Raw genomic sequence first — 11996 nt, 5'->3', positions numbered from 1 at the left:
AACTTTGCGGATGTCGTTCTTTGTCCTATGCATGACAGCGGAAGCTCAATTATTTCGAACAAAAGCTCAGAATACCCGGCCACTCCAAAACACTTTTTGAAACAGTGGCTTGGCGGCTACAAAGATGAGTAGCCACGTAGCCGAGTAGCCCCGTAGCCACGTGCCAATGTAATCAACGTGAAAAAAAAAAAAAAAAAAAAAAGAATGATAGTGCACAAACTGCGTAGTTTTTAAGGGGTCCAGCTTCGAGTGGCCGAGTATTCTGCAATTATTCCAAAGTTAATTGATATTTGCATATTGGGTTGTAAGGAATTCTTACCTTGGCGAAGTTTACCAAAGAGTGAGAGCCTTGATAAAATAAAAAGCCGGTATGTGAGACTCTACTTCCGCCATTTTGCATGAACTTAGTAACCACGCTCAGGTAACTAGGTCCCAGTACATGCTCCACTTGGGACGAAACGCGAAGCTGACAGTTGCTCTAATTTCATTCTGATTTCGTTCCCAAATTTATTTATATAACTCTATTTGATATTATTTGTTATTTCGATAAAAAATTTTAATTCGGTGATCAGGAAACACTGTTGGAGATAATTCTGTTATTATGAAAAACAACATTTCGGGCTTCAATGTTAGCTAATGTTTAACTTAAGTTTGTAATTTCAAGCATGCAGTTAGCGTGATCCCAAACTGACCTACTGCATACAAAAAGAAAACAAATACTACCACAAATGAGCCATTACTTGCGCGTGAGAAAAATGCCGCCCGAGGGCAGCCGAATGGAGAAAGTAACCAGTCTAGCAAGTGGGAAATGGATATTTTCAAAGTGTCCATTAGTGTCTCATTTAATGAGAGATGCAACAATTCGTGAAAACACCTGAGAATATATCCAAGCTCTTGACATAAAATGAAACGTGAGAGAAGAGGAAGGAAAAGTTGTGTACAATATTTTAACAGATTTGTTCAAACAATTTACTTTTTTACCAGCAGCCAATGAGAACTCAGTGAAATTTCAACTCCATCAGAAATTGTCTTTTAAACATTAAAAGGCTATATCGAATGACAATCATTTCGAGCGAATATGATTTTAATTGGCCAAAAAGGCGAAATTTAAACAAAACGTTTTGTTAGTTGCTTAAATACTCTTCATACATTCAATTAGTTTTTGTGATCTCTAGAAGATAATTACTTTCGGCCGCATGCTTTTGTTCCGCTTTCGCCGTACGTCCGTGAACACTACTCGATCTATCATTGCTGGCGAACTTTGCTTGCAGAATGAGGTCAAAACTTGTACCCACTCTTTTTCTTCTCGTCTCCATTGTTTTATGTGTTTTGTCTGTCCCGGCATCTCTTTTCAAGGTAGGTTTGTTAGATGGCGCGCAAACTCAAAGCAAGTTAGTCGAGTTTACACACGGAGCCTTTGTCAGAAAGTTCTTGACCAGTGAAAATCATTTACCAGTTTTCATATTCAATGCCAGAAAGGTCTTATTTCATCTAGAGTGACTTGTCTATGTGTTCTTTTACAGGCCCGGGAGGTGATGTGCTACAAAAATGAATGTTTCCAGTGATATACGATTCCCTTTTTTAGAAAACTAAAGAAACTCCTTTATCTAAAAACAGATAGATGCAAAAAATAATGATGCACAATTTGTCTCCGTAAATTTTCTACTTAAAAGTATTGAAATCTTTGCAATCGCCTGAGTTACCGTGTCGCACTTAATTTTTTTTTTTTGCGGGAGTTTAATTTTGCGGATCGGCGATTTTTTGTATCAGTTCAGGGAACCAGTTTTTGCGATTTTCAGGAAGCCGCATTCAATTGCAATTCAACATTTTTGTTTTTGATTTGAATATATTCAATTGACAAGTGAGACAACAACACGGTAAACAGTGTTACTCAGTATTGTGATTACATCTTGCCCTTGCGTGACTGATTGCTCCTGCCTGATGGATCAGCGAATAACTACGGCGCCTGAAGTGTACCGAGGGCAATTTCATCATTTTGTTTCTGAACGTTTTCAGTATATGGCACCAAAAAGATTCTACATGTGATTTTTGTATGTATAATTTCGCCAGTGGAAATTTTTGTGGGAACTTTTCTTTTTTGGGGGGGGGGGGGGGGGAGGGCGGCGATTAATTTTTTTTGCGGATCTTAGAAAAGCCGCGAAAATAGAAAAAAAAAATTTGAAATTTCGTGCTATAAGGTGTCTCTTGCGTTTTCATTTTTGATTCAGAATTTGCAGACATTTTATTATTAATAATGATTTCGATTTTCGGCAATTATGAAAAATATGGTATGAATCGAATTAATCTGAGGCAGCGCGGCGGTATGTATCTGCTCAAAGGATCTCCAACAAGCTGAAATACAGTTTACATTCAAAAACTTTAAAATTAAATGGACGCAGCCATTCCATTAATCGTTTAACCCGTTGATATTCACGTTACATCGCTGTTTCGCTTGCAGGGGTAAAGTGAAAAGACGCCGTTGAAAACACAACACGGTAAGCTTGATAGAAAAAGACTGTCTGTACACTGGCCTGGCAGCGTAGGTGCATTGATACACAGTGGTGATCTTGAAATTACTCAGCAAATTTCACATGAAAATTTTACATAAATCCGAGTAAATTTACAGTATGCCGGCACAAGTCTCCTTCACACGAAAAAAGAATCGCAAAAATTGAAGAAATTTCATACTGTGGAACCCCGTAAATACGGTCACCAACGGGCCATAGTAACAAGGTAAGTCAAATTTCTTGACTGGTCTGAATTGAGTGACGTCGCAACAGAAATGTCACAGTTGTACTTTTAAACAACTGTTCTTAAATCCTGAATGGATATATAATTTTTTTTTAAAACAAATAAACTTCAATCAGTACACAAAATATTAACTAAGTAGGAAAGATGAACATAACTGGTTTGAGTAGCCGTGTAAACGGGGTAAAATTATAAAGAATCATACAGGTTGGGATTTCAGAATGTGGCTGTTGGCCGTGTTAACGGGGTGGCCAAATAAACGGTTTTTTTTTATCCAAAAATGCACGGGCGTTTCGCCGGGATAAGAAAAGGTGGTCGCAATAACGAGGTGACCATAAGGCAGGGTTCTACTAAACTTTGTTGACGGGACGCCGTAGTAAAGAAAAATAAAAACATGACGAAATATGCAGTCCCGTTAACTCCGACACAGCTACGCAACAATCGAGACAGCGTCTTAAGCACATAGCTTTGTACATCAAATCAAAACCTTAAATTTTAATTAGGTAAATTTCGCTCGCTACACTAAACATGTCTATAAGATTTTTAGGCCGTCTTGAAACCAGGTTGTCCATCACTTTTTGGTGATTTTCGCGATCCTCGCCTAGCGATCTGAAACTCCGTCCTGTCCGATGTAAATCGATTTTCACACTTTTACCGTTACAAATGGAGTACAGAAATGTAAGATTTGTATTTGGTGCGTTTTTGTATTGTTTTGCTTGTTCTGTTGAATATTATTGGGTAACAATACTTTCCTAACCCTAGTACATGTACAGTTCATTGCAATTTCATAGTTTGCCCGAGTTGTTCTTATCATTTAGTAAAGGGGTGCTCCAAAACCCAGAAAGGTTCCTGAGACTTCCCTCTCAATATTCTGATGAGTGACATATTGTCAATTAGAAAATGATTTTGCACTTGTGAGTAGTAAATAAATAATATATCCAAAAAACAATCCTGACAAAATTGAACTGACCGTCAACCCATACGTGAGTCGTAAACAAACATAATCTTGCTCAAGTCAAGCTATGGTACTAAATGTCTGACACTGTGTTACTTAAAAGTAACATTTATTCCTTCATTTCAAAGAGCGAAACCTGTATCAGTTTGCAATGATGATCGATTGTGCTACAAACCGGAGCGCCTGGGATTATTATGATTATGGTTGCTGGTGTGGATATGGAGGATCAGGAACTCCTGTGGATGAAACTGACAGGTATTTAATAATACGCAAATATGCAAACTCTGCCAGGTTATGCAAGCGTTTTCCTGTTGGGAATGTCTGCATTAAACAGTGCCTATGTGTAAGATTCGAACAGCATCAGCAATTTCGTTCCTAGTCTTTCCGTCTGAGCCTGAGTCTGAGTCAGAAATTGAGAGCTCCACCCGACTCTATACTCATCTTGGAAAGCTTTATTTCGTTTTCAAGCTCTGCATGCAATTCTTTCTTTATGTGTTTCATACTTTTCCCCAAAACAAAATTGCAGAGCAAGCGTAAATTATAAGTCTGTTACGTCTTTCGTTATGTAAATTTGCCTTTTCGTTAGCAGAATTGGTAGGTCAGAACATTGAAGTTATTAAGAGCAGCTTCGCCTAAATATCAACTAGACTTGGAAATAGCGAAAAAATCGAATTTCTTCAAACTCGCCCAGAATGAAGCCCTACGGGCACTAGTTACAAAAATATCGTTTTAAGTTCGATAAATCAAAAATTATTTTTTTCCGCAATTTTTTCGTTTCGATGCCCCAAATCGGCCAAAATCCATCGCAAATGAGCGGCATATTCAGAGGCTCGTAAACTCAAAAGTAAAAATCTTCATTACAAACTGACTGCACGTCGTATTTGTACTTCCTTTTTTGTCTATTTAGAGCTGAATAGATCGTGATTTGATTAGAACTTAAATATTTGACGAATTTCCTAAATTAACGACCCAAGACAGCTTTACAAGAGGTCTACATTTAGCCTATTTTCAAATGCTAAAAAGGCGTTCTGGTACACGGCTTTTCCCAAAACGACTAGTTTGGTGTAAAAGAGCATTCTTTCTTCTTCAAATTAGTGAAATAAAATTTTTGGGTAAATAAAATCGCGAGCGCTGAGATAGCGAACTAAATGCAGCACTTCTTCCTGAAAACGTGACCTTTGACCCGAGCGTAACGAAACCGATTACTGCAAGAAAACCCGGAAGAAAAGCAAACGCTTCGTTATTTTGAAACAATTTCTAGTGATATCTCTCCGAAACCATGATTGCAAGAAACTATTTCCAGATATGAAATCCTACAGGGTCAAAAAAGGAGCTAAAGGGCGCATTTTGACACAATAACTCTGTTTGCTGAAAATTGAAGTCAATGACCGTTAACGAATTCCAGTGAAATTTGCAAACTTGAAGTATGTTAGGCGATACTTACCTGAATATTTATATTAATAGAAGAGTCGTCTTCTTGGATTAACCTTCAAAAGAAGCAGGATCCAGATTTGAAAACCTCTAAAAGAAGAAATGTTTAATGTTCCGTGACCTGCCCGCTGCTATAAATTAGCTTAAATTCCATGCACATGCCGACCGCATGTTTGTCCTAAAACTCACTTAACTCAACTGACAGTTTCCATGGACAACCCCGAAATAAACAATCCCCAAAAATGTAAAGTGAAATTGGCTGTCTTCATGAACAGTTAGAAGCTAGAGTCAAGTTCCATTACCTTTTAAAAGTGCTTGATTCTACTTTGTTCACTCAGTAGTTACTGTCACGTTCGAATACTGCGTAGTATCGGTCACGCCAAAACACTGCAGACCGTGCAGACTGAGTAAGTTTCCCATTACCTTTTAAAAGTGCTTGATTCTACTTTGTTCACTCAGTAGTTACTGAGCAAACAGAGTTATTGTGTCAAAATGCGCCCTTTAGCTCCTTTTTTGACCCTGTAAGATTTCATATCTGGAAATAGTTTCTTGCTATGGTTGGCGAAATGGTGCAAAATTCACAAAGTTTATATTCATTCACATTTAATGTTGTTATTATTATTCACGAATATATTTATTCACATTCAACAACTAAATTTATATTCAAGAAATATACTAATTCACATTTAACGACGTATTTCGTATTCACGAATATATTTACTCACATTTACGGGATGTATTCATTCACATTCAACGGTTTATATTCATTCACATTCACGATCGAAATATTGGTTCAACATGGTGCAATATTCATTCAACATTTTCTGCGCACCGTCTTTGCGCATCATTAGGTCCCAGCTCACGCTCTACAATTTCTGAACGCAATATGGCAGACGAAGGAAGCCTTATTATATGAAGGGGTAGAACAAAGACCAAAGACCCCAAACACAAATGTTACATTGGCAGGAACTTTCGATCTCCTACAAGAGTGCGAAGGGGAATGGAACACCGCGGAAGTAGGATTGAGAGAGAACATCCAAATAAGGCTCGAGTGTAGCTCTCCAGCAATTACTACCTTTCGTCAGTATCATAGGGCAGCACTGAATGAAATACTGGGAAATATATGTCTTTTGCATGGAGAATGGATACGACACGACTCATCAAACTGCACAAACCTTGCAGTGTATTCTGTGACCAGCCCTGAGGTCTTACGAACTCGATATTCAATATCGGAGGTAGTTCTTGGGGAGCAGAGATGGCGCAGTGGTGACCCTCGCCTCCCACCAGTTTGACCCGGCGATGAGTTTGTGGTTGGTTCTCGCCTTGCTCGAGGGTTTTATCCGGGTGCTCCGGTTTTCCTCCCCCCACAAAAAAACAGCATCTCCAAATCCCAATTCGACCAGGATAGAGGGTCTGAATGAAAGCCCGCTCTTCCTCTCTAAATATTTTAATTCTAATTTTTATTTTCCTTCTGCAACAAAGATCGTCGGGTTTCACGTGGACAAAGTTCAAATGCTTCTTGTTTCAAGGTGGACATTGAAACGTCGTATTGTGGAGTACGGGCTTCTCGATGATTTCGCATGAGCAACTAGACAATCTCGTAGAACGTTTCATGATGAGTGATCAGTCAACGGGATGGAAGAGGGAGAGTATTGGCCATGTTGACCCTGGAGACTCTAGAATCAGCTGGGCTGTCGTAAGACACCCTCACATTTTTCACCCCTATGACCACTTCGCACCCTTGATGGCCACTCAAACCTTTGCGTCGGTGAGGGAAATAAATCTAGGACAATGCTACAGTTCTGTTATTAGTAGAACATTTAAACAAAAAAACCACAACAACAACGCTAGTATAGTTTTTTTTTTTACATTGTTTTAGGTGTACCTTGTTAAAGATTAAAGGTTAATTAAAGGAAAATCATCAATACCCCCATGCATGACAGTAACCAGGCTATGGTGTCCGTCAATATGCCACAAGCTATTTGGAGCAGCCACAGAACACGCTCTCCTAGAAATTACGACAGCCCAACGGATTCTAGAGTTTCCAGGGTCAACGCGGTCAATGCTCTCCCTGATTCCATCCCGTTGAACTCTGAGACCTATAATGATCGAAGATGTCCGGTCACCAAGGAATACCCGAGTCCCATGATCACTCATAAAACGTTGTACGAGATTATCTACTTGCTCATCCGAAATCATCGAGCAGTCTGTTATCTCCTCTAGCCCATGTAATGTTTATGTTCAGTTGTGTATGTTTGGGGTCGTTTGTCTTTGTTCTACCCCTTCATATAATAAGGCTTCCTTCGTCCGCCATATTGTGTTCAGAAATTGTAGAGCGTGAGCTGGGACCTAATGATGCGCGAAGGCGGTGCGCAGAAAATGTTGAATGAATATTGCACCGTGTTAAACCAATATTTCGATCGTGAATGTGAATGAATATAAACCGTTGAATGTGAATGAATACATCCCGTAAATGTGAGTAAATATATTCGTGAATACGAAATACGTCGTTAAATGTGAATTAGTATATCTCTTGAATATAAATTTAGTTGCTGAATGTGAATAAATATATTCGTGAATAATAATAACAACATTAAATGTGAATGAATATAAACCTTGTGAATTTTGCACCATTTCGCCAACCATATCTTGCAATCATGGTTTCGGAGAGATATCACTAGGAATTGTTTCAAAATAACGAAGCGTTTGCTTTTCTTCCGGGTTTTCTTGCAGTAATCGGTTTCGTTACGCTCGGGTCAAAGGTCACGTTTTCAGGAAGAAGTGCTGCATTTAGTTCGCTATCTCAGCGCTCGCGATTTTATTTACCCAAAAATTTTATTTCACTAATTTGAAGAAGAAAGAATGCTCTTTTACACCAAACTAGTCGTTTTGGGAAAAGCCGTGTACCAGAACGCCTTTTTAGCATTTGAAAATAGGCTAAATGTAGACCTCTTGTAAAGCTGTCTTGGGTCGTTAATTTAGGAAATTCGTCAAATATTTAAGTTCTAATCAAATCACGATCTATTTAGCTCTAAATAGACAAAAAAGGAAGTACAAATACGACGTGCAGTCAGTTTGTAATGAAGATTTTTACTTTTGAGTTTACGAGCCTCTGAATATGCCGCTCATTTGCGATGGATTTTGGCCGATTTGGGGCATCGAAACGAAAAAATTGCGGAAAAAAATAATTTTTGATTTATCGAACTTAAAACGATATTTTTGTAACTAGTGCCCGTAGGGCTTCATTCTGGGCGAGTTTGAAGAAATTCGATTTTTTCGCTATTTCCAAGTCTAGTTGATATTTAGGCGAAGCTGCTCTTAAAGCAATCTCTCCTCTAGGCGATGAAATAATATATACTTCTCACCTTTCTCGCGGTGTTTCTATTTTATGATGAATCGATATTGTGCGAAGAGATCATTTACTGTTCACTAAAGCTTGATTCGCGCTTGTGAGATAAGCATAACACAAGTGAAATAAGCATAAGCGCAAGCACGAGAAAAAAGGAACATGTTTCTTTTTCTTGTGCTTATGCTTGTGCTTATTTCACTTGTGTTATGCTTATCTCACAAGTGTGAACCAGGCTTCAGGGAATGAATTATTAAATGGTTTGTCCTTATTTGTATCGCAGGTGTTGCTATACACATGATTATTGTTACGACTATTTGGTTACAAACAATATCTGTTCTAATTGGTGGATGCCATATTCTGCTACTTACCTTTACACTGGGTGTAATAAATGTGGTAAGAAACTGTCCTACAGATCAAATCGATGTTTTGTGTTGTCTTAACCTTTTACGTCAGTCTACATCATGATTTAGTTCCGGAAGGAAAGCACCTTGGAAGGTCGAGTCCAATCAATCGGGCCAAATAGATAATACGACTCTCACTAGACTCACTAGCTTAAAAAGAACAAAAACTGAAACAAACAACTGCAATTCAATTCATTCAAAGTACTTAACCTTCAAGGCGCCTTGAACTAATGGTAAGTGCCCTGGATTCCAGATCGAACGGTTCGGGTTCGAGCCCTGTCGTGGTCATTTTACTGTGTTTAAGTTGGGTAAAACACCAATCTTCCACAGTGCCTCTCTTCATTCAAGTGAAAAAAAAAAATGCTTACGGGCGAGCTGTATGCATGCTGGATGCAACCCTGTGATGGATTAGCATCCATTAGAAATCGGACTCCTAGTCGCTTCATGTTACGGAAACTGGACATAGACGCCGTCCCTGCCTGATGAGCCACTTGGCTGGAACGCAGATCAAGACCATAACTTTGTTGAAGACTTGGACTGTGACTAATGACTGATTCATGTTCATGTTGTGAACGCAACAAGTTATAAAGATAGCCTGTGCCCACTTATAGTTCTTGTTACACAGCTTTCATCACTTGCTCTCAACCATCGTCACACACTTTACATCCACGCATAAGAAACCAGTGGATCCCAGGAACGTACAGGCTGAAATTTTGAAATTAGACGAACCCATTCAGCCTGAAATTTGAAACAGATTCTCATTTGTAAGATCAGCGCAATTCAATTCTTACTTGATGTATTGAGTTGCCTTTAAATCTCTGAATAAAATAAGAACCTAACTAAGAACCTAAACAGCGTTGTTCCAACCAAACACCCGATATGTAAGAACCTATTCAGGTTGACCTGTACTGAAAAATGTAGGTTCTTATACGTGGCTCTTTACTTATGCAAGAATGGTGGCAGTTTTACTATTTTATAGCTGAAGCTCATACAACAGGAAGTTGAAGAACAGGAAACTTTAAAATTGTAGTGCCCTGGAAAAAGAGAGAGTTATTTAAGGTAGTACTTGCCCTGCATTTATCTATTTGTTTGTTTAATTACAATCTTAGAACCCGAATCCAGCTATCCGCCTGATGACCCGGATGCCGCTTGCAAGAGAGCTCTTTGTGAATACGACAGCAAAGCTGCAGAATATTTCGCTAAAGAAAGCTTCGACGCAGCATATATCGACTACGACACTTCAAAATGTTGACTTGAATTCCGACATAAGATATAACACATGCGATCAAAAGCAAAATGAAATGAAAGAAAATAAATTTTCTTTCAAAACACTGTGAAGTCTGCTATTCTTCAAAAATAAAAGTCAGCCCAAATATAAACCAACCAAGGTTACCGCGATCAAATTGCTTTTATGTGTTCAAGCTGTAGTCAAAATGCTGTCACAGGGTTTAATTTTCGACCAATATTTTAAAAGATCAATGTAGTCTGCAAACTGTGTCTACTTTACATTTAAATTCTTAGTACTTAATTAAAAAAAAGAACAAAGACAAACAAATAACGAAACAAACATTAAAGGAGAATCTCTTTCGCTGAGCTAGACCAATATGATTTCAGTCCGGTTCAATTTTTCAGTTGTACAAATATAAAAATCCTTCAGGCATAAAGTGATATGATAAGAATGCAATTTGGGTGAGATCTGGAAACCTCTCAATCTGGGTCAGGTTTTGTACATCCTGGTGATCGTTTTGGCGATAGTCAACAATTGTACTGAGCGATGAAACTCGGCAAGTTTCGGTTGGGAAATGAACTCAGCCTACGTTCAAGTTTTTCTCCATAGAGAAAAAGGGAATGTGAAAAATATATGAAAAATAAAATGAAATTAAAGAACCCTCGTGAACGAAAGATTCAGCAAAAGTCTCAATAAACAAAGTACGAAATATATGTACGTCAGGAGGCTGGGTAAATAATTTTATATGGTTTTCATCTAAGATGACAAAAAAAAAAAAAAGAAAAAAGAAATCAATAAAGTACTCTCTAGAGTCACCCCAAAAAGAAGAAATACTGGAAGAAATTGGTATTATAGAGCTTATCAACAACATATAAATCTAAGGTGATTATGTATTTCTGTTAGGAGCTTTTGATTACAGTTAGAATGCCTACGATGATGTCTTTAGAAAAAGTAGAAACGTGAGCAGATTTTTACTCATTAAACTAGTATTCTTTCATGATCAAAGAGATATATCATTTGCGTCTCTCCAAAACAGAGAAGTAAATAAACCAGAGATTGGTACTCAGACAGAAATGGATCTATATAAAAAAAGGAAAACTGTTAAAAGTAAATGCTCTTTTGTAAACAAAAGTATGCGGAAGGTTTGTTTTACTTGTCAAAGTGACAAAGTGTTAATTTGAAAGTAACAGTTTAGTTTAAACTGTATGACAGGTGTTATAACGGCTTTTAAGTTCTGCGTATGTCCAGTTTCCATATGAAAATCACAGATGAAAAAGTTTTGTCTCAAGCATGTGGTCAGACGTGATTCATCCCTTATCTGCCTGGTTGTAGTTAGTTCTGTCTATAACTGAGCCATAAGCAGGTCTGTTGTTCTTGAACAAAGATACCCAAGATACTCTCACTACAATTACTGTATGTTACACTGGCCATTGTAGCTTGTGTGGTTCTTTGTATTCCACTCCAAAATAAGGTAAGGACAGTGCTTGAAGTTTTATGATCATACTCAGGCGGTAACTTTAATAGAAGTTACTAGTAGCGACAGTTTCGGTTTGTATGGGTTAGATCTCTGTCAATGACGTTTTCAAAATGAAACTAATTAACAACTTTTTATTTAGGCGTCAAATGAATTGCTCAATCATATAGAAAACGTAATTTTATCTCCGATACTTCCACCTCTCATCTGTTAAGTAAAAGGTACATTCAATTCCCGAAGAAGGCTAGTAAAAACGTTCCAAAACGTCGATTTTAAAATCAATTTTAACCTCGGAAAGAATCCCGAAAAACAAAGAGCGACCGTTTTAATAAGAAAAAGTTATGTTGTGTATTTGTTTTGTTTTGTTTCGTTTTGTTTTGTTTGTTTTTGTTTTTGTTTTTTTTATAGTG

The 11996-nt window shown here is 37.8% G+C and overlaps 1 protein-coding gene across 1 annotated transcript; it reads left to right on the top strand.

Annotated features, from left to right (window-relative positions):
• Positions 1–674: 674 nt before the first annotated feature.
• Positions 675–10208, top strand: LOC145472357 (basic phospholipase A2 taipoxin alpha chain-like). The gene is made up of 4 exons (XM_081454950.1): positions 675–1479; positions 3825–3958; positions 8764–8876; positions 9994–10208. Exons 1-4 carry the CDS (start codon positions 1273–1275, stop codon positions 10134–10136), a joined length of 597 nt encoding a protein of 198 aa, XP_081311076.1. The 5' UTR covers positions 675–1272; the 3' UTR covers positions 10137–10208.
• Positions 10209–11996: the final 1788 nt, after the last annotated feature.

Source organism: Orbicella franksi, chromosome 2, assembly GCF_964199315.1.
Source record: "Orbicella franksi chromosome 2, jaOrbFran1.1, whole genome shotgun sequence".
NCBI lineage: Eukaryota > Metazoa > Cnidaria > Anthozoa > Scleractinia > Merulinidae > Orbicella > Orbicella franksi.
The sequence above is the reverse complement of the archived record's forward strand: the minus strand, read 5'-3'. Positions and strand labels throughout refer to the sequence as shown.